Source organism: Platichthys flesus, chromosome 5 (genome assembly GCF_949316205.1).
Source record: "Platichthys flesus chromosome 5, fPlaFle2.1, whole genome shotgun sequence".
In the NCBI taxonomy this organism is placed as follows: domain Eukaryota; kingdom Metazoa; phylum Chordata; class Actinopteri; order Pleuronectiformes; family Pleuronectidae; genus Platichthys; species Platichthys flesus.
The window spans coordinates 7,766,826-7,794,372 of NC_084949.1; the positions used below are offsets into that span (position 1 = coordinate 7,766,826).

The 27,547-nt window shown below is 41.6% G+C and overlaps 2 protein-coding genes across 4 annotated transcripts; both read left to right on the forward strand.

Annotated features, from left to right (window-relative positions):
* Positions 1-421: 421 nt before the first annotated feature.
* Positions 422-19,336, forward strand: slc44a2 (solute carrier family 44 member 2 (CTL2 blood group)). 3 transcript variants are annotated; one of them, XM_062388171.1, is made up of 22 exons: positions 422-544; positions 6,512-6,560; positions 6,654-6,727; positions 7,385-7,469; positions 8,058-8,142; positions 8,244-8,363; positions 8,453-8,513; positions 8,639-8,765; positions 9,676-9,759; positions 10,149-10,261; positions 10,360-10,491; positions 10,581-10,680; positions 11,339-11,431; positions 11,614-11,698; positions 12,140-12,402; positions 12,775-12,869; positions 13,514-13,617; positions 13,701-13,774; positions 13,870-13,940; positions 14,057-14,145; positions 14,582-14,666; positions 17,275-19,336. In XM_062388171.1, exons 1-22 carry the CDS (start codon positions 508-510, stop codon positions 17,382-17,384), a joined length of 2,136 nt encoding a protein of 711 aa, XP_062244155.1. In that variant the 5' UTR covers positions 422-507; the 3' UTR covers positions 17,385-19,336. The 3 variants fall into 3 exon arrangements, with proteins under 3 accessions (XP_062244155.1, XP_062244153.1, XP_062244154.1); XM_062388169.1 differs by lacking the exon at positions 17,275-19,336 and adding an exon at positions 14,946-17,252; XM_062388170.1 differs by lacking the exons at positions 422-544; positions 17,275-19,336 and adding exons at positions 4,900-5,003; positions 14,946-17,252.
* A 556-nt stretch (positions 19,337-19,892) lies between these two features.
* On the forward strand, positions 19,893-27,285 carry odad3 (outer dynein arm docking complex subunit 3). Its single transcript, XM_062388114.1, has 13 exons — positions 19,893-20,030; positions 20,260-20,381; positions 20,513-20,590; positions 21,350-21,541; positions 22,058-22,159; positions 22,935-23,060; positions 23,651-23,773; positions 24,013-24,156; positions 24,240-24,400; positions 24,484-24,640; positions 24,798-24,947; positions 26,904-26,991; positions 27,102-27,285. The coding sequence occupies exons 1-13, from the start codon at positions 19,952-19,954 to the stop codon at positions 27,221-27,223; spliced, it is 1,644 nt and encodes a 547-aa protein (XP_062244098.1). The 5' UTR covers positions 19,893-19,951; the 3' UTR covers positions 27,224-27,285.
* Positions 27,286-27,547: the final 262 nt, after the last annotated feature.

Below are 27,547 nucleotides of genomic sequence, written 5' to 3' on the forward strand. Positions count from 1 at the left end.
TCTGCACACTTAGTAGAAGTAACGAATCTGAACACTTAGTAGAAGTAACGACGCCCCTTGAGTGTACTTGAGTAAATGTACTTTGTTGTACTCCACCACTGATGGTGCAAACTAATATTTCCTCTTAAATGAATAAATATTTGACAAAATTAATCTCAAATTATCTCAATTTATAATGAATATATGTTTTAATCAAATGTTTTTATACAACCAGGCTCTTCACAAACACAGACTCAACACATTCCATTCAAGCGACAGCCAAACATTTGTCTAGTCTTTTGCTAAGGCGCTGCGTGATTGGCTGTGGCAGCTGTCACTCACTTAACTGCGCTCTCTGATTGGCTGTGTCTCCTTTCCGTTATCCAGGAATGCGCCCTGCCTCCGCTTGGTTTGCGCTCTCTCTCTCACTCCCTCTCTCCCTCTCTCTCTCTGGGTCTGAACTGTTACTGATGGTCTTCCCCTCACATTTCCATGGTAACTGTCCTGTCTGAGGCGTGAACAGTGAGAATGGAGCTGGACGAGAAGAAGCCGGACGGTAAATACGGTAAGACGACTCCTCATGTCTCCGCGTTTTCTCCCGGCTCCTTGTTTTGAAGCAATGGAAACAATGACTGCAGTGGATGGGTGGGTGTGGACCCCATGGCTCCTGTGCAGATCGGGAGGCATCCTCATCCACCACGAGCGGCTTGTTTTTCACAGGAGGCCACACCTAGAATCTCAGAATACGTCTTTTAATCTAATCTTTAATATTTCACTTAACAGTACACAGTGAATGGAGGCAATAGGTTTATGACAGGAAGCTGTATTTGACTAGTTTACCCCAATTTTACAGCATGTATTTAAAACTATAAAGCTCAGAAAAGTAGATTATCCTACTGAAATAGGCGGGTTCACAGTATACTACATATACTTTGCACTGCAGAAGAACAACAAATAACACAGAGGAGGAGGATAACAGCTATTTTTCATTTACCGTCTTTCCCTCTCGGCTCAAAACCCATTTGGTGTTTTATAATTGGACATATTTCTGTTTCCTTCACAGACACACACACCCAAACAGAGAGGCCCATGCACTTCCCATATTTGAATTGCTTGTGCTCGTATATTATGGAGCAGCCATCCTCCTTCCCAGCCAAACCCATGACTCACTGCAGATTGTTATATGTGTCATATACACATTTCCACCACCAACACTGGTGTCAGCCTGCTGTGGAGCTTATCTCTGGGCTGTATTGTGGTCCATATGCACTGCTTAGTCATGAAGTCTGTATCCAGTGTTATTTTAAGGCTTAATTCCCCCTGTCAGTGTCGTTACATGCAAGGACGGCCTATAGGCATTCTTAATGAAATGATAGCCCCAATCCTCACACTGGTATTTCATTAGGAACACATCATTAATACCGTCTGACTTTGGAGTTATTCCCTCTTTCACAATGTAAGATGCTCCCTTCAGCCCACACCCACAATGTTTTGTACACATCCTCGTATGTCCATCCATAGAGCTCCCACTGAGGACCATTTCCTTGCTGATTTCCTGTTACCACGTAAACAGAACTTTTTCCTTTCCCCCATTATAGCTAAATGGTCAAAGACCACAGCCCCTTTAAACTGCAATCACCAATAGGAACACACAATAAAGATTGCAGCTCACCAGTAGTCTTACACAGTTGCTTTTTATAGCAGAGTTTGACCTGTGAGCCGAGAGTTTTCCAACAACTGTTGCTACTCTATTTCCCTCTGCCCATGTGCATGCAGGCAGGCTGCAGCCTGCACCGTCTGGACTGTGTTCAGCCTTGCCTGCTCTTGCCACCCAGCAGATACAGTCAGAAGGCTTCCAGTCAATATTAAGCTGGAAATCGCTCAGATGCATTACAACACACAATCCACACGTGCACGCACAACGACACCACTGCTAAGTGTTTCACAATGACTGCTTGTCGTCTGGAACATGGCTGTTGCTTTGGGAGAATAAGACCCACTGTTGCTGTTTCATCCGGCAGAGAATGTGATCAGAGCCAGTGGTTTTCAGTTTTTATGTATTTAGCTCATCAAACAAGACTTTAATGTCTTTCCTCTTTGTCTTTTAACACTATCTAGGCCAATGAACTCATTAGTAGCAGTCAAGGAGGAGTTTGAAGCAGCTAGCAGCCACTTGATACAGAAGTAGACCAGTAGCTTATGTATTATTTTCTGAGATTGTAGGGATTCCTTATTAATTGCCTTTATCTACATTTCCTATATAGAAAGTTGGACTGGTCAGGAATAAGAGCACAAGAGACTAAACCTGCTCCATGCATTGACAATCTGTGCACGCACAGGCAAACACACACACACACACAGACACGCACACGCACAACCACTGTGGCCACTAACCCATTAAGGTAGTCGGGGAAGGACTCATCTGATAACCCCTCTGGGCCCATTAGGGAATCACATCAGCCATGACATCATCACTCCCTGTAACGCACACACACACACACACACACACACACACACACACACACACACACACCATTAGTCTACAGCCAAGTCTACGAAACCAAATCTGGCAATGCAAGGTCCCTGTAGGGTGCAGGTGGGGCGTGTAAACCTAGAGAGCCCAGGTTACTCAAATGTGGAAAAAGAGCACTAAACGGGTCCACCTTTTTAAAGATGCTCCTCAGTTCTTTATGTACTGTAGCAAAATTACGTCACTAAAGCACTAAAACATTAATTTTGCCAATTATGTTCGCAAAAACAATCATTCACAGGATATTTGCTAGCCTGTACAGATCTGCTGGAATGCTTCTCAGCGCAGTCAAAGAATATTTTTTGTGGCACAAAACGGGAAAGAGTTCAAGCTGGGCATGTTGGTCCAGCTTTAATGGAACTGTGTCTCTCACGTACACAGATGGTCCCACAAATCAAAGGCTGGTGGAAAAATCACTTTCAGTGTTTGTTCCCATCGGTGTAAAGAAATGTTCTGATGGCAAAGAGGGGGAGTGAGGCCAAACAGAAAACTGTTTAAAGATATGGAAATCTAAAATGTCTGTCATAAGTAGCTGTTTCAATCACAGTGGGTTCTAATTATGATTTCTGTTACAGTATTTTAGATACTGGTCTCGTTTTCAGCTTATCAAAGATATGTTCATATTCACACATTGAACATTTACAAAAATAAGTTAGAGTACATCCGTTAAATATTCCTGGATCTGACCCATGATCTGGATTCGCACCAAAATGTAATGGGTTCTTCCTTGACCCATTCTTCCACCAAGTATATTGGAAATCTGTCCAGTAGTTTTTGCATTATACTGCTTACTAACAGATAATCAAACAAACAAATGTGAATGAAAACACAACCTTCTTGGGTATAGCACAGGGGGTGCTAACCGATAACAGGACTCACAACAACACCAAATAGTGAAGGGAGGAGGGGAGGCAAGACTTCCAAAAATCTAGAGTAAAGCTAGAGCAGGGTTCGTTTTAGGCGTGAGAACCACAACGGAGGATGGCATTCTGACAGAGTAGTGGCGTCTGACCTGGTCCTTAAACGCAGAGACATGGAGTTGAATGAGAAATGGAGATGTGCAGGTGAGCTGGAGGGAGGAGAGGGAACATCCTTCCTCTCACACACTGAGAGAAGTGAGGGACTAAACAGGGACAGAGTGAACCCACTCTTTAAACAAATGGGATAAAGCCTTTTAATCAGTGAGCCTAAGGCAGCAAATCGTCTTTCCCCTGCTGCAGTTTAATTATATTTAAGGCTATTTAGCTCCTCACACGTGAAAGGTGTGAAAGAAAATATGCATATTTCCCAATTTATATGTTGATATCAGTCTCGTGTTTTCCGAATCCAACAGGCGGCAGGTTTAGGAATCTGGTTGGAAGTGGCATCTCTCATGTATGTGGTCAGTAGTTGGTATTTCATGCATGCTGTCCGTCACATGGCAGTGGAGGTGGGCTGAGCAGAGAACTTGTAGGACAATCTTATCTCTGATGTGCAGTTCAGCTCGTCACCTCTTGTCCGCCAACAAACCCAGTGCATCATATCAACTGGTTGTTTTAGCAATGAATGAAACCATTTCATGAAATCTCTGTCCACTTTTTGGGAAGTTGCAGAAATTAAGTTTAAATTTAAAGGACTTTTTAGGAGATCTTTTGTCAAAGTGTTGTAACTCTGGAAACTACAGCTTCCTTGGAGTAGAAAAGGGAAGCAAAGAAAAAGTGATTAAGGTGATTAATGAGCAAGTGGCTGTCCACATCAAGAGTGGTTCTGCTAGAGGTTCAATTAAGAGGGAGTTTTAACTCTCCACAGTCGCTTAGTGTTTGCTTTGAGATAATGTATATTGTGACTTTATGAAAATTGAATTGAATTTGAAATCTAGTGAATTTAAATGAATTTTATATCGGTTATAAGGGTTTTATAGCAGTGATTTGTGGTGTGTGTTTTTTGTTTTCAGTAGCCATGTCAAGATGAGTTGAGGTAAGATAAGATAAAAAAAAACCTTATTAGTCTTCAGTGTTGTGTTTGTGGAGTCACAGTGAGATGTTGTTTTGCATTCAGGTGAGAGTGCAACTGCAACACAGTATATAATTTTGATATGATGAATTGAGTCAAAGCCTTAAATAACATATTAGGATGCAGGTGCCACGGGAACTAACACTCCCTGTCATCAGATGTGTAATATGTACACACTTTAGTCTTGTCTATGTGTATAAGCATGTCCAACGTTTGGCAGCAGGATTTTCTCAGGCACCACAAGCCCCTGCCGGCTTGAGCTCCACCCGCAATTCCCCCATCAATACCGCAATCCCCCCGACAAACAACCAGCCTAGACAGGGACCAATGGGAGAGGCAGTATGCTGAGTGAGCAGTGTACTCTGAAAGAAGGAAGTGAAGAGTTAGAGTTGGAGGAAGAAAACGCTCATACAGGAAGAAACAGCAACACACACTGAGAGAGGAATCCATGAAAGTGTCCCTGAGCGAAGTAACGAGAGAATGGCTAAATACCATGGACATGGTACTGTAACAGATTTATTATCATTAGCTGAGGGTGAATGTGTTGTTGACATGACTACAGTGTGACAGTAAGAGTATACGTTAGTTAGTATTTGTAACGTAGTGCTCCATCTGTTGCTCACTGAAAAACACAGTGTTATGGCTTTCATCGTGTTTGAAATGTAGGCAGAAACTGCATCCTGTGTATGTGAGTGATGGGCGAAGTGTGTGAGGCAGTCAATATGTAGGCACCAACAACAAGTAGGTGGACTTGGCGTTAACTGTCGCATTTAAATAACCGTGTACTGCTACTTCAGCATGTGGTCGGTCGTGACGTCTGTGCAAGGCGTTTACTGTGATGTGACAGGATGTAGTCAGCCCTGTGGTTGCCTTACTGGAGGATGTTAGTTGACTAGATTATGTTGTTGCTACCCTGTGTTAAATAAGTATTTCTATTGATTATGATTCAGAAGCCACAGATTACCACGCTCATTGTTGACTCATGCTGCTCATGGTGATCTCACCGCGGGCAGAGCCGCCTCGCTCGGTTGATGTTTCCTCCTCTCCTGCTTCTGAGGTGTTTCCATGGCTGCTAGAGATGTCGACAGGGAGCTCACCATCGCTGGGGAGCCATTTTGTCAGTTGCTAGGCATGATAGTCAGGGAGAAAAATCCTTTTGTGCAGGAGATTGTTTCGTCTTTGTCAACACGGCCCTGCAAGTATGTATTGTACTCATGTGGGTCTCAAATATCCACTCTAGTTTCTGTGTACTCTAGTGCATTACACATTACAAATATTTGCCTCCACCAAGTAGGTTGTTTTTTCTCCCGAAGGCAATTTGGTTGAGGGCAATTAAAGGAATAAACAAGATAGAGCCATGCACTGACAAACATGCTTTAAAACAATAACTGAATAAGACACAATAAAAGAGTTGAGATAAAAGTACAATGTCTTTGAAAATACAGAATTTCTTAAAAAATAAGATAAGTAGTCCCACAACATTTACTAAAAGTTATAATGAAATCATAATTCAATTAAATAATTCATATAAGAGAGAAGCATTTTCTTGATGACATTTTGTGACAACATATTATGAAAAATTATATTTGTGATGTTTAGATTTGATCTGTGAGTTTGAACAGTTTGGTGCAGATTTAGATGACAGACGTGCAGGATTATTTGGCCTCAGCAGAGGTTCTAGTTTGTAAGTGTCCGTGTATTGGAGTCTGTCAAACATGTGCACAAACTAATCGACTTATACATTAAAGCAATAAGGCAGTGCAACTAATTGAATTCATAGAACTATAATGACGAAAAATCCTACACATGTCTGCCTAGTTGTAACTATAGGGAAATAAAGGAAAATGGAAGTAGCCTGATAATCTGAACCATCTTGCTGTCTGATGACAGTGTTGACCACTAACCACTGCACCACTGTGCCGTTCTAGTCTCTCAAGAGTATATTTATCTCTAAAATATCAGTTTAAGGAAATCGAGAATAACAAGTCTGTTGTTTCGTTTCATCCCAAGGAGAATCCAGGAAGTTTGATCCAAACTTCAAGGGACCAATCAACAACAGGTGAGACAATTGTTATTATGAATTCATCATGATTTATTTTTCTCTCTCCAGTATGAGAAGTGTGTAACAGTATTGTGCCTCTGCTCTGCTCAGGGGCTGCACAGATGTCCTCTGCTGCATTCTCTTCATCCTGGCCCTGTTGGGCTACTTTGCTGTGGGTATCATCGGTAAGTCTGAGCCTTTATTACTTAATATGTATTATCTATCTACTGTGACACCTCAGGGAAAGGCAGAGAAACCATTATTTTATAATTGTGTGCAGAATTTATTTGTATACATTTACAAGACCAGTCACTATTAAAAAGTCTAACACCACTTAACAAGGTTTATTCACCAAACTGTTTGCCTGTCTCATACAAGGTTGTTTCCAGTTTCCTTATTTACTGTCAACATTTAGGTACAATGTTTACTGTTATTAGAATCGTGATGCTCAAGAGAAATAGAAGTTAAAATGATTACTGTATATATGGCCTATACAAACTCAGAGTACAAGTCGTGAAACTTTTTCTAAGCAATGATTGCCAATAAAAGAACTGATCAATGAATCAATGCTGAAAAAAAGTGAACCAAAGACATTTGGTGACCTGGAGAGCAGCAGTGCAGCTAGTTTTCATTTTGACAGGCTAACATTGAAGGTCACTGTGTTCTGCAGATTGGTGTGTGTCTGTGTGTGTGTGTCTGTTCTATATCTGTGCTGGGGTTTGATTTAAATCAAATGTATTGGTAGCAGAAAATATTTATACCTGCCAATTTGTCAATAAGAAAGAATATATATTGTCATTTAATTCAGTGTTTTAATTCAATCTTTACTGTTCTTTGTGCAGCCTGGTCTCAGGGTGACCCCAGGAAAGTGATCTATCCCACAGACAGCAGGGGGCAGTTTTGTGGACAAGCTGGGACACCTCTGGAGTAAGTTACTTGGCAACATCACTGTAATTACACCAGCTTGAGTGCAGTTCGTACACTTCACATGATATCTATTGATGTGATGCCCTTCAGTTGGGACTTAAGAGATATTTAGACCCTATTTCCGAACTGGTATGAACCTCCATCCTGAGGGATTCGATCACGAGTGGTCAGCTGGAAGTTCAGGTCTGAATGCACCCAAATGCGTCCTGAATGCATGTTGATATCCGATCACTAACACAACATTTAGAGGTGGTCTGGGACACACAGGGTCACATTCTATTCGCTGTGTGAACACAATTGCATCCGGGGTCAAATGAAGGACTCCCGACTGAGCTGACATCCTCTGACCCGCTCCAGTTTAAATGTATTTTTACACTTCTACTCATCACCACACAATCATTTATACTTTTCTTTGCATTGACCTACGTCTTAATTATTTGCATACTAGAGACACATTCAGGACACATTTTAATACAGATGAAATTGTGATGGGATCTTTCTGTACAGTTGTTAATACCAGGTCTGAACAGGTCTTTATTTCTGATGTTGGTCAACTAACAGCTTTGTTTCACTGTTCTTCAACAACAGGAAGAAGCCTCTTCTGTTCTACTTCAACATACTGAAATGTGCCAGTCCTCTGACGCTGCTGGAGTTCCAGTGTCCCACCACACAGGTTAGAAACAAGCAGCGAATCGGTTATAGTCACTGCAGCTCTGGTCTGGTTTCTAACAGTATTGTTCACTGTCATGACTGTGTGTTGTTATTTGTGTCCAGTTATGTGTGGAGAGCTGTCCTGACAGGCATCTCACCCTGGTGAAAGCCAAGTTAAGCAACACAGAAGACCATGAATACTACAAACAATTCTGCAAGGAGGGAGTCAACTTTGCTAAATTGGTAAATAATTTGACTATTCACATTATACACATACAATATGAGTATAAAAATATAAAAGATTCCATTAAAGGCTGCTTTACATTCTGCAGAGTCCTCCTGAGATCCTGAGGGATGGCTTGTGTCCAGCCCTGTTGATGCCCAGCAAAGCCTGTGAGTGAGAATTTCCTCTGTGCCTAGTGTTCACCCACACGTCAAGCTGCTGAGTCCGCAGGTTTCTGTTGAAGTAGAGCAAACAGAACTTTATAAACTCTGATCATCTCCTCCTCTCTCCACAGTCACGCGCCGCTGCCTTCCTGCATTGGGAACGATGAAAGGTGGGGTGGTGGTGGTGGGCAATGAAACCACTTTTGATTCCGGGGAGGGCCTCAGTATCAACGCCTCCGATGTGCTGGAGGCATCGAAGTGAGTCTCTTAAACTGTGTGGCAACGTATACAGTATATTCACACGAAAGAAAGGAATATCATAAAAAAATCAAAGCTGTTTGATTGACACACAGATATCATCAAATTACAGTTCAATACAGATATTAACATCCTGGTTGTAGGAAGGCATATGGGTACTTACTGTCTGCCTGTAGTTTGAGAAAAAACCTTGAATATTGTACGTTATTATCTACTAACAATTCTGGGAATCCTTCATATCTTTCATACTTGATATATATGAACTATTGTCTTGACAAGTCCTACATATAACTTGTTGAGACCTGTAGAATCCCTGTGTTCAGATTGGTAGAGGTTCTTCCTGAACATTCTTGTCCCAGATCATGCTGTACTGTGTCAGCTGAGAGATAACCAATCACATTATCCTGATAACTCACTGCTATGATTTGATATCGTATTTAAAGATCTTAGTTCTCTTAGTTACTGTCCACACTGATGTGTGGTTACTACAGCTCCTACCTGCCCTGGTCCTGCTTTGTTATTGGCAGACTGGAGGGTCTTGATGTCTGTGTTTTTTATCTGTGTTCTTCTCACGGGGGAATATTCCCTGAATGATATTTATTAAGATGACAAGTAGGTCTGTATGACAACGTTCGATGATGATGGTTTGTGATTAACAATACCTACGCTAGCTTCAGTAGTTTGATGATAAATGTACCTTCACTTAATCTAGCTACATTTCCACTGTTATTACACACACACTCTCCATATTAATCAATTATGTATAGTATTATTTGTTATGTGTTCAGTTATAGCCTTTCTTTTGTCTGAGCACCTGTTAAAAACTTGTTTTCAGTTTAGGGCTCCAGGCATGGCAGGTTTGATTTTGGACACTGATGGTTGGTTTTATCTCCATTTCCCTTTTCTACAGGAAGTCGAATGTGGTCGTTGAAGCTCGCCAGGTGGCCATGAGGATCTTTGAAGACTACACACAGTCTTGGCACTGGATATTGCTGTAAGTCTTCTCTCTGCTGGTAACAGAAACAAAACGTGTTAAATGCAACACCAGGAGTATTTGGAAAATATTACGAATAAAAAAATGATAGAATTGTTTAATAATATTTGCTGGTTTTGGTGTCAGTAGACTGGATGAGTCTGAAGAAGAAAGACAAACAGTTAGGGCTGACATATTTTCTTAATTATGTGTAAAAAAGCATCTCAATGAGTGGTACAGACCTTTGTATACAAACCACTAAATATACATGATTTACGGTTGCATCATTATTTTGCTACGCTCATCTGCAGCTAATCCTTGAGGAAACCTGTACTGTTGAAACCTGCAGCTCAGAGATTGTCTTCACTACAGTAACATGTTAAAAAGTCTGATGTGTCCACCCTCTCCAGGGGTCTGGTGATAGCCATGATCGTCAGTTTGATTTTCATCGTCCTGCTGAGATTCCTGGCTGGTATCATGGTCTGGATCATGATTGTTTTGGTTATTCTTGTCATTGGCTACGGTAAGTCTTCAGTCTGTGAAAATAATTAAATTTCTCTTTAATTCTTTGTGTTTACTGTTATAAAAGTACACCCCTAAATATTTTTACAATCTTTTCAGGTATTTTCCACTGTTACATGGAATTTGCCAGTCTGAATGGAGAGCCTGGTTCTGACGTTACCATCCGCGACCTGGGCCTGCAGACCGACTTCTCAGTCTATCTGCAGATCAAACAGACTTGGCTGGCCTTCAGTAAGAACAAATATGCTTTCACTTCGTAAATCAACTCTGAATTTACTGCTTTTGATCCCTGTTAATGCTTTTTATTCTCTGTTTTGCAGTGATCATCTTGGCTATTGTGGAATTCATCATTATCCTGCTACTCATCTTCCTCCGGAAGAGGATCATGATCGCCATCGCTCTCATCAAAGAGGCCAGCAGGTCAGTGTCAGTTGGTTGAAAAAAGCGGGGACACACAGGTAGAAGACACAGACAAAGATGTCAAGAGAGTTTGTGGTGATAACGGCCGACACCGGTGTCTCTGTGTTGGCAAGAAATTCCTGTGATCTCAGCAGTGGAGTTAAAAGGTCACTTTCTGCCTCTGTCTGCTGCAACCAGCTTGTGTTCGTTCATGCAGGACACAGAAGTCATACTGACATTTTAGTCCAATCCGATCACAGCCACAAATATTACTCAATTCCTTGCTTTGGACTCACTCCTGTGTAGAGGGCGCAACTGCATTGGGCTTCCCGTTTAGCTTGGTAAGCTGCTTTGGTAATCCAGGAAGCATTTTACAAGTGGAACCATCGGAGCCAAGCCTTACGTTATTTGCATTTGTTGCAATAAACGGTTTAATTATGATGAGAAGGTTCCCGACTGAAATATACATGTTGCTCAGTCTCTTCTGGATTTATTAACAGGCAGCTATTCAACACATTTAAAAAGTTGGATCTCCATGTTGTGTTTAATGATTGTTGTGCTTACGCCAAACACTTTGATTTGTGTTCTTACAGTAGAGAACCTCACCTTCGCTGTGAGGGAGAGCTAAGCTTCATTTCTTTGTTAAAATAACACTTGGACTGTTGTTTTTCTTTTTCAGAGCTGTTGGGCATGTGATGTCATCGCTGTTCTACCCACTGCTGACCTTTACCCTCCTGGCCGTGGTGATCGCCTACTGGGCCGTCACTGCTGTGTATCCATTCACTTTTCAGGAGATGAATATAAGATGATGAAAATAACATTAAGTTTTATTTTCTAATTACCTTTTATCTATGCTGCAAGTGTCACGGTGTCACGATAAACAGGTGCAGATCACTGATTTGTGACATTGTCAGCGATATCCTCCCCTTGTTGTCTCCTTAACAGCTCTGACAGTTTCTTGTCCACCTCTAATGAGCAGGTGTACAAAGTTTTCAACAACTCTGAGTGTGAGTACGCACTAGAGACCTGTGACCCCAAGGTAGGTCTCTTTGTTTTTTTGTACTTAGTTGTAGGAGTGCCAGAGTTTTGCATTTGCTTGTATAATATTAGTCATACTTGTGGAATTCTTACAATATTTATGAATTTTATGGTGAATAAAAAGGGATATTTCAGAAATAAGGATGCACAATAATGACAAAGAATAACAACCTTAGTCAGAATTTTTACCAGTTCCTCATTATCTGTTTCATAGCCACAGCTTTCAGTGTCCTGTATATAGAGATATACCTAAAATAATAAACATTGTTTCAGGCGCCTGTTTGATTTTTAGTATTTTCATGGTAGAGGTTATGATTATTTGTTATTGTGCTGCTCCTCCAGCGATCTGGAAACTAAACTTAAATTGTATTTTTGTAGTGATATAGAACCTTGTGCATATCTTCCAATAACCCTGTGGTGCGCTCCTTCTCTCTTTCCCCAGACATTCAACACCTCCAACATCTCTGCTCAGTGTCCAGATGCAGAGTGTCTGTTTGCCTTCTACGGCGGAGAGACCCTCTACCACAAGTATCTCATCGTGTTCCAGTTCTACAACATCTTCCTGTTCTTCTGGTGCGCCAACTTTGTGACGGCCCTGGGCCAGGTCACTCTGGCGGGGGCCTTTGCCTCATATTACTGGGCCTTCAAGAAGCCTGGTGATATCCCTGCCTACCCCATCTTCTCCTCACTAGGACGCGCCCTCAGGTTTGAAGATTGATGTATACGTGCATGTGCAAACTAGACAGTGATTAGTTTTCTTTTTGTATTTTGGTTCCAAACAAACCAGCAAACAAATTGACGAGGGTGAAAAAAGAACCTCCTTGGTGGAGGTAATCATTCATGTACACTGCAATATATGTAGTTGTGCATTAACGCTGTGAATTTCTAATAAAATGAAAAAAGCAAGTGTTACTAGTACTACATATGTTTAGACATTGAAGGGAGCGATCTATGTTGCTCTGTGGTAGTCACTGTTAGTCAGGTTTTACTTCAAGGTGTCATTTAATGTCCTGCCCTTGTATCACAGAGAAAGAGTGTTTGATGCCACCTCTGTCCCTGTTTCCTCCTCATGTGTAGATACCACACAGGCTCCCTGGCTTTCGGCTCTCTGATCCTGTCTGTGGTTCAGGTCATCAGGGTCTTTCTGGAGTATCTGGACCAAAAGTTGAAAGGTCAGAAGATTTAACATCGTTATTAGAACATGGCTGTTGACTGACTGCATATCTTTATCACTATCCTATATTCAAGAGATTCAGATCTTAATTATTATTGTACAAAAAAGGCTATTAAATAGCACACATGACATAGAGACATTAAAGTAAAGGATTAAATGTGAAACAGAATATATTTAAGATTATGAAAATAGTGACAAATCTTAACTGAGGGGACATTACAAAGATGACATTTATTGCACAAATAAACACAATAAATATTGCCTAAATACATTAGTAATTATGGTTTTATACATTTAGGTTTTTCTTGTTAAACCAGTTATTCTTCAATAGGGCTATCCAATCCATGCATATATGAAAACATGAATGGGATTAAAGCAGGTTTATTTCATACATGGATTGTAAAATACCTGGACACACTCTTTATGATAAATTCTATATGTTACAGTGGCAAACACTGTCTATTATTGTTGGTTTAAATTGCACCTTTTTTAAACTTATACGTGACTTCTGATCTATTTATAGTAACAGAGATGCAACAGGTTATCAGAGGTGCATAGTACGACCTGATCATAGATCAGTCCGGTTATTCTGTGGTGGTAAACCCATTCCTGCTTTCTATCATAATGTCTCTCGTCCCTCAGGTGCTCAGAACAAATTTGCTAAATTCCTGTTGAGCTGCATGAAATGCTGCTTCTGGTGTCTGGAGAAATGTATCAAGTTCCTCAACAGAAACGCCTACATCATGGTGAGTTCCAATCTCTGGATACAGCTCCAGGAAAAAGATGCTGCATCTGGATAGATTTACATTTTTTGATTTTCTTTCGCCAGGTCGCCATCTATGGGAAGAGTTTCTGTGCTTCAGCTCGAGATGCCTTTTTCCTTCTCATGAGAAACATCCTCAGGTGGGATTACATTACGTATACACCTGTGCACTATTGAAGCTATTCTGAGCCTGATTAATTTGATGCACTCTCATATTCTGCTTGTGTCATCTCAGAGTGGCTGTTCTCGACAAAGTGACTGACTTCCTGCTATTTCTTGGGAAGCTCCTCATTGTTGGCATTGTTGGTAAGGGACTGCGTGTTTTTTTTTAGACCAAAGGAATTTTTTTCTAAACAAGTGGAGAGAGATAGCTGTCTGGCTTTCTAGTTTAAATCCATCTCGTTATTATTTTCTCTGCGCAGGGATCTTCTCTTTCTTCTTCTTCTCTGGGAGAATCAAAGCAGTTGAGGATGCGGCTCCATCTCTGAACTACTACTGGGTGCCAATACTGGTAAAACAAAACCTGTTTACTATGTATTTTTTTTGCCATTTTTAGACAACTCCAGAGAATGTCAATTGGGTGTTGACATTGTCCAGATGAATTCCGCTGTAGAGATCACATGTTTTTGTTTACAGCACATCAACACCATTGTTACCCCTCATCACCAAAACCTTTGAATTGTTACATTTGTCACATATTACAAAACGCCATCAACACACCCACTAGCTCACTGGGAATCCTGCAGAGGTTCTCCTTCCGTTTTCCCACATGGGCTCAGTTGGACATTATCTGGAGTTTTTACTAAGAGGCTGGCAGGAGAAGCAGTGAGAGTCCAAATCCTCTTACTTGTTTTCTCACATACAGCCCCTCTAGGAGTTCAGTGCATGTCTGAAAGCATTCTATGATTTAAACATGCCTTTATTTGTGTGATTTTTTTTCCACCCAGACTGTGGTAGTTGGATCCTATCTCATCGCCCATGGCTTCTTCAGTGTGTACGCCATGTGTGTGGACACACTCTTCCTCTGCTTCTGTGAGTAACTCTACATTCAGTTGATAGCTAAACCTCCTGCAGATCCTCTCTACTCTTCATGAATTCAAATACTGACAAAACTGTCTCAAACTGAGCTGCTGGTTCTGCTTCTTCTTCCTGCCATGTTTCTGACTTGACTTCTCTTTGTCTCGTTTCCCCCTTTAATTTCACCTTACTTTTATTTCTACACATTCCCTTTATTCCATGTTTTCATCCACTCCCCCCATATTTCCATTAACCCAATCAAACACGACAAATGCATCCCCACACACTGACAAGGTGAGGACCTGGAAAGAAACGATGGCTCGTCTGAGAGACCTTACTTCATGTCCCCCGAGCTGCACGAGATCCTCTCCAAAGTAGAGAGGCCGGAGGAAGATCACGATGGCGTTGAGCAGGCGGATGCCGCGAAGTCCGCAGATGAGGTGAAACTTGAGGAGGAGACGCCTCTTCAGCAGCAGCAGGACGGAGAGATCCAACTGACACAGCAGACAATGCTGAAGCAGGACAAAGAAGAGGAGCAACCGCTGCAGTCCAACACCGACGCCGAGGAGCCGAAAGAGGAGAAGAGCGAGGAACTGACCGTCGATCAAGCAGAAGAGGCTGAGAAGAAAGAAGTCGTGGAGATGAAGGAAGAGGCAGAAAAGCAGGAGGTAAAACAGGAAGAAAAGACGGAGGAGGTGACCCCGCCAGCTGTGGAGGCTGAGAAAGAGGAGACTGGTGGAAAGGAAGAGGAAAAGGAAGAATCTAAGGAGGGAAATCCTCCCTCTGCACAGGAGTAGAAGTCAGCAGTGATGTGAGAGAGGTTTGGTAAACCTCAAAAAGGATGAAAGAACTGTCTTCAACTGTGTGACATGGACCTGATAAATGTGCGGCATACAACAAGCTTTGTGCGGCCTTTCTCTGTGAGCGGGCTGACGTCCGGCAGGAGGAGGTTTGTGTCGGTCGTGTGAAGCAGGGGAAAAAGCCCAGCGCATCTCTGTAGCTTGGAAAAAAAATAGTGCTCCGTTGTGTTGGTTTTAGAACAGTGTTGGCTTTTATATTGTGACGATGTGTAGAACATTGTGAGTGCTGAACCTGTGCCTGATTACTGTCACTGATATCTGTCGTCTTAATCCTGTCATACTGAATGCAATACAGAGTCACACGAGTACAGTCAGAACAAACACTTCTCCACTGATGGTGAATCTCTTTCACTGTTTACAATAAAACCAGCTGACGCCAAAACCTTACAGACACATTTGATAAACTGTATGAATATTGGATCTTTTTTTTCTTATGGAACTTGTGTATATATAGAGTAGCGTTTGCCTATGGTGTATTTATTGGCTTCCGTCTCGTAGAGATCCTCGCTGAGGCGGGATCCCATGTATTGTGTTGCCACCTACTTGCCTTGGTATGTCTTGGACTGGCATTAAGTGCTGTGGCTGCGTTGCCGTGCCGACGCAGACGTCACGCCCTCTCAGACTCTGTGGAACCCAGCGCCCCCTGTTGTTTACTGACCATAACTACCTGGCTCTGTCCCTATCCTCTGTCTCTCTCTCTCTCTCTCTCTCTCGCTCTTTCTCTCTCTTTAAGTGCTGCATGGTGTTGACATGACCTCCTGAATGCCCTTAACTAACATCTTATGTCTCTGAATGCTTTTGTACCTTTTTCTCTTGATTGTCACCTTGTGAAAAATGTAAGTTGATTTTCCACTAAAACGAATGCTGACATTCCATATTTATTGGCTGTGAATCTTGATTAAAGGAGATTGTATTATAATCATAGTGGGTCTGTTATGGGTATATATGTGTGTGTGCGTGTCAAGGTGAGTTGGTGTTTGGAAGCAGTTGAGTTCAGACCTTGTTATTAACGTCCATCCTGAGTGTCCTGATCAACCTGTTTGTGGCCACAATATGACCACTACTCAAAACTGACCACCACACAAGGATTAAGGCTTTCCTTAAATTGGTAAAATCTTTCATCATATCTGCACACATTCATTCATTCAGTCCCTCCTGGCTCCACACACATACTCTCTCTCTCTCTCCGTGACATCACACACATCTGTAGATAGAAAATGAGTTCATGAACACAAATGACATATTTGGCCATTTGCAAATAGAGCTGGGAAGTGAGCTCCGATCACAAATGGTCACAGGAGACATATTTTAATGTCAGGTGTGAACAGAGAAACTTAACATTGTCCGTGTGTGATTGGATCTCTCAGGACGTACGTTAATACCAGGTCTGAACAGGACCTACGTGTCCAACAAAATCAGACAGGACTGGCTTTGTCTTAATGGCACTACAAGAATCCTGACATCATTAGTACAACTGTGTAAAACTGTTTCTGATAGTCTTCTGTGGCCGTTAAAGTATCTGAGTTTTCACAAAACAAAATAAACTTTATCTTATCTTTGTAACAAAAACAATCTAAGCTTCTGGGAACTTTATTTCACATTATATAAAGACTAACTAAAAAACCTTAAGATTAATTTATTCTACTACTTGCAGACAAAGCTTATCGTATATAGATTATGTTTATATGCAAGTATGGGTATATGATAGTCGTTGCATGTTGTTGGGAAACTGTTCCTCATCTTCCTCTGTCCGCATGTCACAGTGGAGGACATGGAGCGCAATGATGGATCAGCAGAGAGGCCGTATTTCATGTCGCAGAACCTGCTCAGCCTCCTGAAGAAGTCCAATGAGGAGCCCAAGACTGTAGATTAAGTCACAGCTGTGTGCAGGGGCGGACTGGGGGAAAAAAGTGGCCCGGGAGTTTCTGTCAGACCGGCCCACTCAATACACGGCGCGCGGCCCACTAAGTAGCCGCGTTGCCCACTCAATGGATCGCGCGTATCGAACAGTCAGTGGCCTTCTGGGAAAAATACCCATACACTTAACATTATTTTGGATGATTACAAAGAAATTACATCATATATGTATGTTTGTTTTTTAATAACATTTGGATCCACCAATTTGCCTGGATGGACACATGCCTGGCTCTTATCTTGGCTCTCATGCCCCTGGCTGCTGCTTCCAGCAGCTGAATCATCAATCTAGATAACATATTAACATTTTGTTTAATATGTTGTGAAATGCATGCTATACTTGGCCAAGTCAACGCCTCTACATAACATATTAACAATCTAGATAACATATAAACATTATTTATAATTTTAGATTTTAGCATAACAAACTAGCTGGTTAACTTATTTGTCACAGGTTAATAGAAATTATAAGATTGTCCTATTTACAACTACCACCATGGATAGCTTGCTCATCAATTGTAAGCCAGTGACTACGGCTAACATGTTAAAATAGATAATCTAGATGTTGACAACAACACCAGCTTGCTTATTTTACCAGATCATAACGGTCTATGGGGTTAGGGTTATCTTACCTTTTCACTGTCACCAGTCGGTGGTTTTCCAAAGAAATTTGATATTTTTAAATGTTTTGAGGCACCTTTCTCCAGACATTTTTTCTTTTTATCTCTTAGCTTTTCAGCTCCACCTTTTCGTTTTGGTGCCGACGGCATGCTCTCGCACTCTCCAAAACAACGAAGGCAACGAAGAGCTGGGCCTCATGGGTTGTGCGCATGCGTATAACTGGGTGCCGCGTTGCGTGTATGTATGCAAATCCAAATTCTCTACACTTCGGCTGTGTAAGAACCAATTTAGAGGTGTTTATTAATAAGGTGGAGATCTTTTCTTACTTTGGACTTCCGAAGTCTGTAAAACACATATTAAAAGACACTTAAAAAAAAATCGAAAAATAGTCACCATGAGTGTGAAGACCGATTGCGAGTAGCAGTATAAAAGCAGTCAGTGCGAATAGATAGGTATAGCTCTTGGAGAAAATTACGCTTGTGCCGCTGTTTCAACCATTGTAGGGCTGATGCGATGATGGGCGTGGGCCGGTACATCATAGTGATGGGCCGTTGGATTTATATTTTCGGCCATCGGCCCACCGGGGATGTCCCCGGTATTCCCGATGGCCAGTCCGCCCCTGGCTGTGTGTGTGCGTGTGTGTGTGTGTGTGTGTGTGTGTGTGTGTGTGTGTGTCATTACGAACAATAGGAGGAAGTGCCATTTTCTGTGCTACATAACGTAGGTACAGAATTTACGTGTTTTGCTTTCAAATGAGATTCATCTATTAATTCTGTACATTTCTGTTCCTTTGTTATGTTCTTACAAAGTCTTCCTTGTCTCCTTGTATCTGCTAAACAAGTGTGATTTTATCACAGAAGGAATTTGGGAGTTTGCGTTACATATGATATGTCAATTTAAATAAGTTTGCCTGAAAAAACTTTTTATTTCTGTGTGTATTATTTTTTGTATTATGTGTTTCAGTGTGCAGTTTGTTGCAGGTTGAACCTGCTGATGGCTGAGTAAAGTTATGCTTTATCAAATTAACTAAGCATTTTGCACTACTCAAAATTAACTCACCAAAGCAGACTTGCCAAACAGCAGGTAGTTTAAAGCTTTGTATGAAGCCGTAAGAGATTACAGATGATGCAAGGTCATTTACAGTTCTTAATTTTAGAGCTTGTGTTCTATTTTGTTTATTATCTACACTGAACATAATCATATCCATAGTTAATATGCAAAAGTTAAGTTTGTAAAGGTTTTGCACTGCCTCTCGTTTTGTTGTAAACTAATAAAGGACTGTGTTGCCATGCCAGTGTTCAAAGAAAATAATGAATTGCTTCTAAGGTAAAATAGTACATGAAGTCGTGCACTGTTTTTTAACATTGTTTCCTAACCCTGGGAGAAATAATTTGCTAATACTGGAAATTGCCATTTAAATAACATTTTTAAAAGAATAGGTCGACTATGAATGAAGCAGAGTTTGAATATAAGAGCATTTAATTCACATCATGCGTCGGCTCCAGCGACAGCCAGTGGCCAGAGGCATTATGTTATTATTTTATTTAGGCTCTAGCTTCCTTCTTTTAGTCAGGCCTTTATGGGTTTATATTTTTTTTTTACGTATGAACATCACATTTTACAGTGGAGTAGCAGGTATTTTCTAGCATACAATGATATAAGAAGTTAAGTGCTGAAACATAGTCCTACAGTAATTTATTCTATTTATTACATACAGTAAACACATGATTTTGAATGAAAAGTGGTTAAAGTCAGTGTTGTGACAGTAAAGGAGATTAAAGGTCCAGTTCTTATGTGTCCACTAGTGGTTCCACGTTGTGTTGACAGGTTGCTAGGCAACCCGGTGTCCAGGTCAGGCTAAGTGGACATGCTGGTTTAGTGAGGGACTGGGCAGGAGGAGACAGGATGTCTTTCAGTGGGGACGCTCTGAAACCTCCGCTGCTTGTTCACATAGCGGAGATGCAGCGTAAAATACAACTACTGGGTAAGTTGGTGTTTTTAAGTCTGAGCATTGATATTAGCTGGTGCTGGAGCACGTGCCACTTATAGCAAGCTAGTGGTTAGCTTGATTCAGCTACATGATTAACACGTGGCTGTGTGAGTGGCCACTGTAAACATTTCGCTAAACCAAAGAGAACAACACTTTATTAATAATAATAATGAGACGTCCATGTCCGTGTGCTGGTGGTGTAATGACTGATTATGTCCACTAGAGCGCGACAGAAGCGCTTTCTATGAGAGCTCTCAGTCCAGCATCAAGGAGAACACGGAGACCATCCGGGAGCTGAGGCGGGACAACAAGAGGCTGTACAGGAAACTGGCCGAGGTTCACACAGTGAGTGAACTCCCTGAGGTTCATCTGTCAGCTCTGCTTTGCTGGTTCTGTCCTCATTGATCCCCATCAGAACACAGTGAAGCTGTGACACCTCACCTGGCCCTAACACTGGGGGGTTTTGCTTCCTGCAGGGTGATGATCATGTCATCAAAGAGGCCTTTCACAGCAGAGGCATGGAGAAGAGCGCCTACCGCAACATGTCAGGCAAGGTGAGAGGAAGCACAGGGTTCTCCCACATCCTGCAAAACCCTGCACGGTCATGGGAACAACCTTCAAATGTATTTCTTTATTTACTGTATTTGAACCCCTTCTGTAAATCGCCCCTGTAAACTCCAATAAGGGTTCTGTTTGAGAAGAATCTCACTGCTGGGATGAAGCTGTGCAGAATGAAAGCTGCTCTCTCCTACTGACTGTGCACACAAAATTACTTGTATTACTTACCTTATAGTGTGATTTCCTTCATTTTGAAATTGTTATAGAGGTTATAGAAGTCATTTTTTGGTCCAAGTTTGAAGTTCACATCAGAAACCTGCAGTGTTTTTAGAGCACCTGCCACATTTCAAGTGAGTATTCAAGAAATTCAAGTAACACAAACGTGTTTAGGATTAATCAAAAGAGGTCATGCTCAAGATGTCATTGTACACTTAATCAGTGTACAATGACATCTTATAAAATTATATTCGTCCAGCTTTTCTTCATTATAAAAGAAAAGCTGGACGAATAGAAATGGGGTTCAACGTATTATTACTATTTATATCAGTATTTTCGGACAATCTTTGACCAATTGCTGTCCTGAAAAAAGTGTCAACCTTGAAGGTGAATGAATATGACTGGGTTGTTGCACCTTTAGCTTTGTTACAACACATTTCAAAATCCATGATATCCTCAAGGAAGATCTCTCTCCCTCTCGGTGCCTGTATTCCAGCCTCGGCTCATTAACACTTTTCTTTTTACTGCCTCTTTCTCAGGCCGCTGTGACAACAGTAGAACAGAGCATGTTGACTAAGAAGAAGCGTCTCAATGCCCTCAAACACACCACCCAGACCTACCAGCAGCGCCTTGAAGAGCTGAGGGTGGTTCAGCAGAGAATGAAACCTGAGGGCAGCCGTGGAGCACAGTCCTCTGATACTCGCACCCGGAAGAAAGAGGAAGATGCCATGGTACTTAGCCCTCAAACTCTCATTTCGAGATGTGCAAAACATGAAAGGGCTTATTTTTTTTCTTCCTTTACATTACATTACATTACATTTCATTTAGCTGACACTTTTATCCAAAGCGACTTACAATAAGTGCTTTCAACCCCGAGGGTACATACCAAGGACGACAAGAATCAAGAAAGTACAATTTCTTCAAAATAAAGCAAAACTACAAAGTGCTATAAGTAAGTGCCATTTAAGTGCTGCTAAAGTGTTAGTTTCCAAAAGTTGTTAGTATTTTTTTTTTTTTTTTTTTATTCAAGGTAAAGTCGGAAGAAAGTTGTAAACTTTGTGATGTCCGGATGCAAATGGGGAGCTCATTCCACCATTTAGGAGCCAGGACGGCAAACAGTCGTGTTGTTGACAGATGAGTCCAATCAGAGAAAATTTTGAATGTTTTGTATGTTTGTGTGTGTGTGTGTGTGTGTGTGTGTGTGTGTGTGTGTGTGTGTGTGTGTGTGTGTGTGTGTGTGTCCTCAGAACCTGCGGGCTCTGGAGAACAGTCTGGAGAAAACAAAGTTTAAGTGCAAGGAGGCTGACAACATCACGACTAACTATCTGAAACTCAAAGGTCACCTGCAGGTTTGTCAAACGTTCATATTTTTTGCTTTAAAATACTTTTTTGAGCCACATAAACTCACTGGCTGAGGGGTAGAGTGGTCGTTCGCCAACCTGAAGGTCGGCAGTACGATCCCCAATCTTACCCATCTGCATGCCGAAGTGTCCTTGGCCCCCCCATAGAATAACAAAGTGCTGCCAATAGATGCACTGTATGAATTGGTGAATGTAAAACTGTACATCAAGACTGGAAAAGCGCTATATAAATACAAAACCATTTACCATTTACACTTAGTTGCTGGAAAAGTTGCTTTAGAATGTGTTGACACCAGGGGGCGGCTGTGGCTCAGGAGGAATACAGACAGGGTTGTACGCTAATCAGAAGGCCTCCACCTCCAGTCTGCATTCTGAAGTGTCCTTGGAAAAGATAATGAACTCAATATTGAGATTATTTTGCTCTTTACAAAGCCATTTTAACTGTAGGCACCATAAGTTAATTGTACAAATATGGTAACAATGCATTTGTCACAAGAAAATATAGTCTTCAGAAAGTTGTTTCTTGAATACTTTCAAACCTGCTTCATATTCACACTTTGATGTCTCGTGTGCATTTTAATTTCAATTTTAATATGTATATAACTTAGGCTTTAATAGATCATGTAACAATAAGCCAGTAATAAGGATCAAACTGGTAGAGTATTTGTCTTTTCTTATATATTTGTTTACTCTCGTTCCCATTTCACATGTTCCCTCTCTATCTCTCTGTCCCTCACTTGTGTCCCCACTCTCACCAACTCAGGACGAGAGTCTGACTTTCCAGGGCCAGCTGGACAGTCTGGAGGCAGAAATCCTGAGCCACAGGAAGGAGCTTCACAGCCTGCAGGTCTTGAACAACGACGCCCAGCTCTCTAAAGAAGCTGCTAAGGTGAATTATGACCTTTGACCTGTGACCTCATCACCGAGGGATGATTCCCGCGCCACTACTTTCATCAACACTGATAAACATGAAGTTATATGAGAGCGATTGATACAAGGGTTTTTTCGATATTAATAACTTCCACCAAGGAGGAGGCTTTCATTGCTGTTTGTTTGCTAGGTAGCAGGATTACCCAAAAACGGATAAACCAATTTCCATAAAATTTGAGGGGTTGGGTATGACCCAATAAAGAGACCATTCAAATATTTAGTGTCTCTGGCTAAATTCACTCTCTTTAACATGGTATTATAGGGTGTAATGGTGTGTGCTCTCCAAGCACCCTTCCGTTCACCTGTGACTCTTCATTTTGATTAAAACAACGTAAGAGTTCACATACATGAGCATTCCCTAATCACATTCTGCAAACCATCTTCCCCCAAAACAATTACGTCCGTCTCCTTTCTTCACAATCAGTGCACAGCTATGCAGGGTGAAGGTGCAGTGTTTGTTCTTGCAGCCTCCAACATCCTCATCCTCTAATGCACTGCTGTCCCAATCTATTGGTTTCCATTTCTCCTTCCCTTCCTTCTTTGTGCTAGGCTGAGTTACAGCAGCTGGAGGAACTGCTCTGCAAGGAACGCAAAGAGAGAGAGCGAATCATCGCCAGCTACAGGAAGAAGGTTGAGGAGCACAGGGCCCAGGCTGAAAAGGTGGATAGAAGGGTAAGATACACATGGTGGAACCTGTAATACAGGATGTACAATTCAGGAATATGATTGTGTCTTGTGTGTTTTATTTAGAATATGTTCCCTTCTTCCATCTTTTGATAAGAAACTTCATCACTGGCCATGTAATTAAACATGTCAAAATATGATTTGCTTCACATCAGAGACACTGTCTTTGGTGAAAAGTAGTAATTTACATTTCCCCTGGTGGTAAACTTTGCTCCCTGCATACCCAGAGAACAACTATGCAGCCAGATGAACTGAGCAGTGAGGCCCAGCGCAGCACCACCAGGATGGCAGCTGAAGAGGAGAAGGTCACCTCCACTTTTGAGGAGGCCTTCCAACGCATCAAGGAGGCAACTGGAGTCACAGACATACGGGTGTGGATGTGAAAAGAAAAAATGGTCACTATTTTGGCTGTGCAGTAGATCATAATTTCATACTGTTCTTTCTCTGTGTGTAGGAGATAGTGGAGCGCTTCATCTCGCAAAAGGAGACACAACAACATCTGGAGAAGCTGAAGGGAGAGAATGATAAAGTCCTGCTGCAGCTGAAGGAGCAAAAGGAGCTGCTGAACCAACAGTTTCAGGATCTGAAATATTCTGGAGAGGCTAAGCTCTCCGGGTGAGACAAAGAAACAGTAGGAGACAAAGGTCTTAGTGTGTGTGGCTGTGTGATGCTTATGTCTTCATCTGCTGCTCTTACAGTGACCAACAGATGCTGGAGGAGTGCGAGCAGCAGCTGCAGGCTCAGCAGCAGAGGTGCAGAGCAGCTAAAGAGAGACTGGATTGGCTTGTTAAAACGCTCAGTACCATCCGAGCCGGAGTGGAGCACCTGGCAGACAAACTTCAACACATCACACTGGTAAATATCATCTTAACAGCATTGACGACATTCATTTCTCCCCTTGGACAGATTGTTCAGCCCAACGAAGCAAATTGTAATTTGTGAACTTTTATGTATAGATTTCCCATATGTTAGTGACAATCTTTTTTTCTTAAATTGATGGTGATCTCCCTAGAGCGAGGACCAAGCGGCGGAGGCGTCTCCACTCTCAGATGAGTATGTGTTGTTGCTGATGACCCAGTGCGATCGGAAGCTGAACTTACTTCAGGACGACCTCAAAGGAAAAGATCTCGCCAGTATTATGAAGGAGATGGAGGAAGAGGAGGTGAGACGAAGCTCAACAAACTGTCAGGCACCATCAGTGGTTTAAAATAGAGCTTCAGGTGCTGAGACTGGGTTGTTCACTTTTCAAAGGTAGTTGGTGAAAACGTACCCAGAAGGTTTTTACACAGCTATGCAGGAAGTACATGGGCAGGTCCACAGATGAATCACACTGAACATCCTTTTCTCATAAACACATTAGCATTAGACAACGCCCATATGAACGATCATGTGATCCACATGTCACCTGTCACTAGTACATGTCTGGAATGTGATGGCATGGAGGAATGAGTTCTCTGGGAGGACATTGAAAGAATGATTAAATGAACAATGGTTGTTGGTTGGTTATCGGATGTCTTGAATGTGATGGCATGAGGCTGTTTCAACCTCAGCTCCATCAGACCTATGGAAAACTGCTGCTCCTCTAACTACAGCAGCTTGGAAGATCTTCACCTCCTTGTGGACAGGTGTCAATATTTGGAAAAACTGGATTTAGTAAAATCTATGTCTAAATGGTTTATTCATCAAGGCCTTTTCTGCCTCTTACTGAAGTATGCATTTATTTTAATCAATTACAGTATATAACTTAAATGACACTTAGTAGAGCACAGACCTTTGCCAGAGACTAACAGTCCCCTCCAATTCAATCAAACAGCCCCAAGTTTCACACACTCATAGGTATAAGTTCCCTAAATGAAAAGAAATCCTCCTTCCACCAAGTTTTGCAGAAATACGTTCAGTTGTTCTTTTGTAATCTTGCTTACAAACCAACCAACTAACTTAAACATGTCTATGGCATATTGGTTTGACTGGTCTTCCATGTTACAGTCATACTTTTTTTGCAGGTACTAATTTGCTCTGTTTAGTATATTTAAAAAGCTAGTGATCCAAGGAAAGCCCTATCTTGAATTTCCAACAGTAGATGCAGTTTTGACAAAGAGGGTGGGGACAACATGACACAGTGCGACACATGAACACAGCATGGCTGAGCATGTAGGCCTGCTCCTGTTCTTTCAAGTCTTATCTGCATGGAAAGGCAACCTGACGTGTTTGTTCTTGATTATTAACACTCGGCAGCACCTTCACTGTTTGAGGACAGGGGATATCAGCGTGTACCATAGGAAACATGCAACAGTCTCATGACATTGACTGTTTTACACTCAGGTCCGTTTTTAAGACGGTGTAATCTGTAGTACTGACGTAAACTCAGAGCTGATAATTTGAAAATCAGTCCAGCGCTGTTTGCTTGACTGCTACTGTTGAGTGTGGCTCAGCTGTCCAGATTTGAATTAAGCAGATTGAGTTGTCATTAACAGACCCAGTCTCATTAGCTAAAGTTTTTATATCATTTTTCAAATTAAGCTCTCATGTTTCCCCATGTACTGAGTCCTTCCTGATGAATGAGAAAATGTAGGTACATCTGAAATTAAGTTCATAAAGGTCTACAAATTAATCTATTCACCAAAAATAATCCTATAAATGTTGATATCAGCATATCTTAATTATCAATTGTGGGATTTTCTATTTTAGATAGACAAGTGATAGATAGATGTTCATTTCGACTCCTGGAAGAACTGATTGGAATTTGGTGGTCACAGGTCAAGTTTATCGTGGCCTCGCAAAACATGTGTTTAGCCTCTTGAACCGGAAATCTCAAGTTTACCTTCAGGGGTTTTCTTCAACTTTTGACCAGTTGTCACTCAGACTCAAAGTTTAACTGATTCGATTTCAGTGATCAAAGGTCCCAGTGCCGTCATGAGTCGGAAAAATAAATGTATGTAGACTGAAACAACACTGGTTTTGGAAGAGACAAACAATCGAGGGTGGCATTTCTAATCGTAAATAGATATTAATCATTCAAATATCACATCAAGAAAGGTAGGAAATAATGGTATGTCGCTGGTGACAGTTAGTGATCAATGACTTAATGCACTGTGTGTCTGTGTGTTGCTCTGAGCAGTTCCACGTCAGGATTGAAGGGAAACTCCCGGCTTACAACACCAGAGTCAAGCTCCCTGAGGACCAAAAACTTGACCTCTTTGATGACGGTGAGTCGGGAGCCTCTCACACACCCACACCCACACACACACACACACACACACACACACACACACACGCTGTCTTGGCTTTTTAAAAACAGTCACTGTTTGTGTCCCAGAGGAGGAGAGTGAAGAGGACGAGGCTGACATCATCTCACGTGAGGCGCTGAAGCGTCAGTCTCAGCTGATCATTGAAGCTAAGTCCAAGAAGAAGCCCTGGAAGAATAAGGGAAACTTATGATCCAACAGCACAACCTCGAGACTCAAGGAAAACAAGTGTGCTGAATAAAGAGCTAAAATTGAGCACATTTGCCATCACAATTTTTTATCATTTAATGTTCCAGTCGTCCGTTGCTACAAAGATTCTTTGCATTTCAAATAAATTTTGTCTGAAAACACAAATGTACTTTTTAGACTTCTTTGAAAGATGAGCCCAATTTAACAGCTCGTAGATATTTGTGTTTTAGAGGTTGAGCCGTTGAAGCTGGCTACTTGTTGTAGAAGTGGATTTATTGTGACAACAGTAATGTTCTCTGTCAGGTGTCACTGTTGTACCAACACCTTT

Coding starts and splice junctions, on each gene's coding strand:
- slc44a2 (XM_062388169.1), top strand. CDS start 508: ATGGAGCTGGACGAGAAGAAGCCGGACGGTAAATACG. Junction 6,561..6,653: donor AAGGGACCAATCAACAACAG/GTGAGACAATTG, acceptor TGCTCTGCTCAG/GGGCTGCACAGATGTCCTCT. Junction 13,618..13,700: donor ACAGAAACGCCTACATCATG/GTGAGTTCCAAT, acceptor TTCTTTCGCCAG/GTCGCCATCTATGGGAAGAG.
- odad3 (XM_062388114.1), top strand. CDS start 19,952: ATGTCTTTCAGTGGGGACGCTCTGAAACCTCCGCTGCTTGTTCACATA. Junction 22,160..22,934: donor AACTCAAAGGTCACCTGCAG/GTTTGTCAAACG, acceptor TCACCAACTCAG/GACGAGAGTCTGACTTTCCA. Junction 23,774..24,012: donor CTGAAAAGGTGGATAGAAGG/GTAAGATACACA, acceptor CTGCATACCCAG/AGAACAACTATGCAGCCAGA.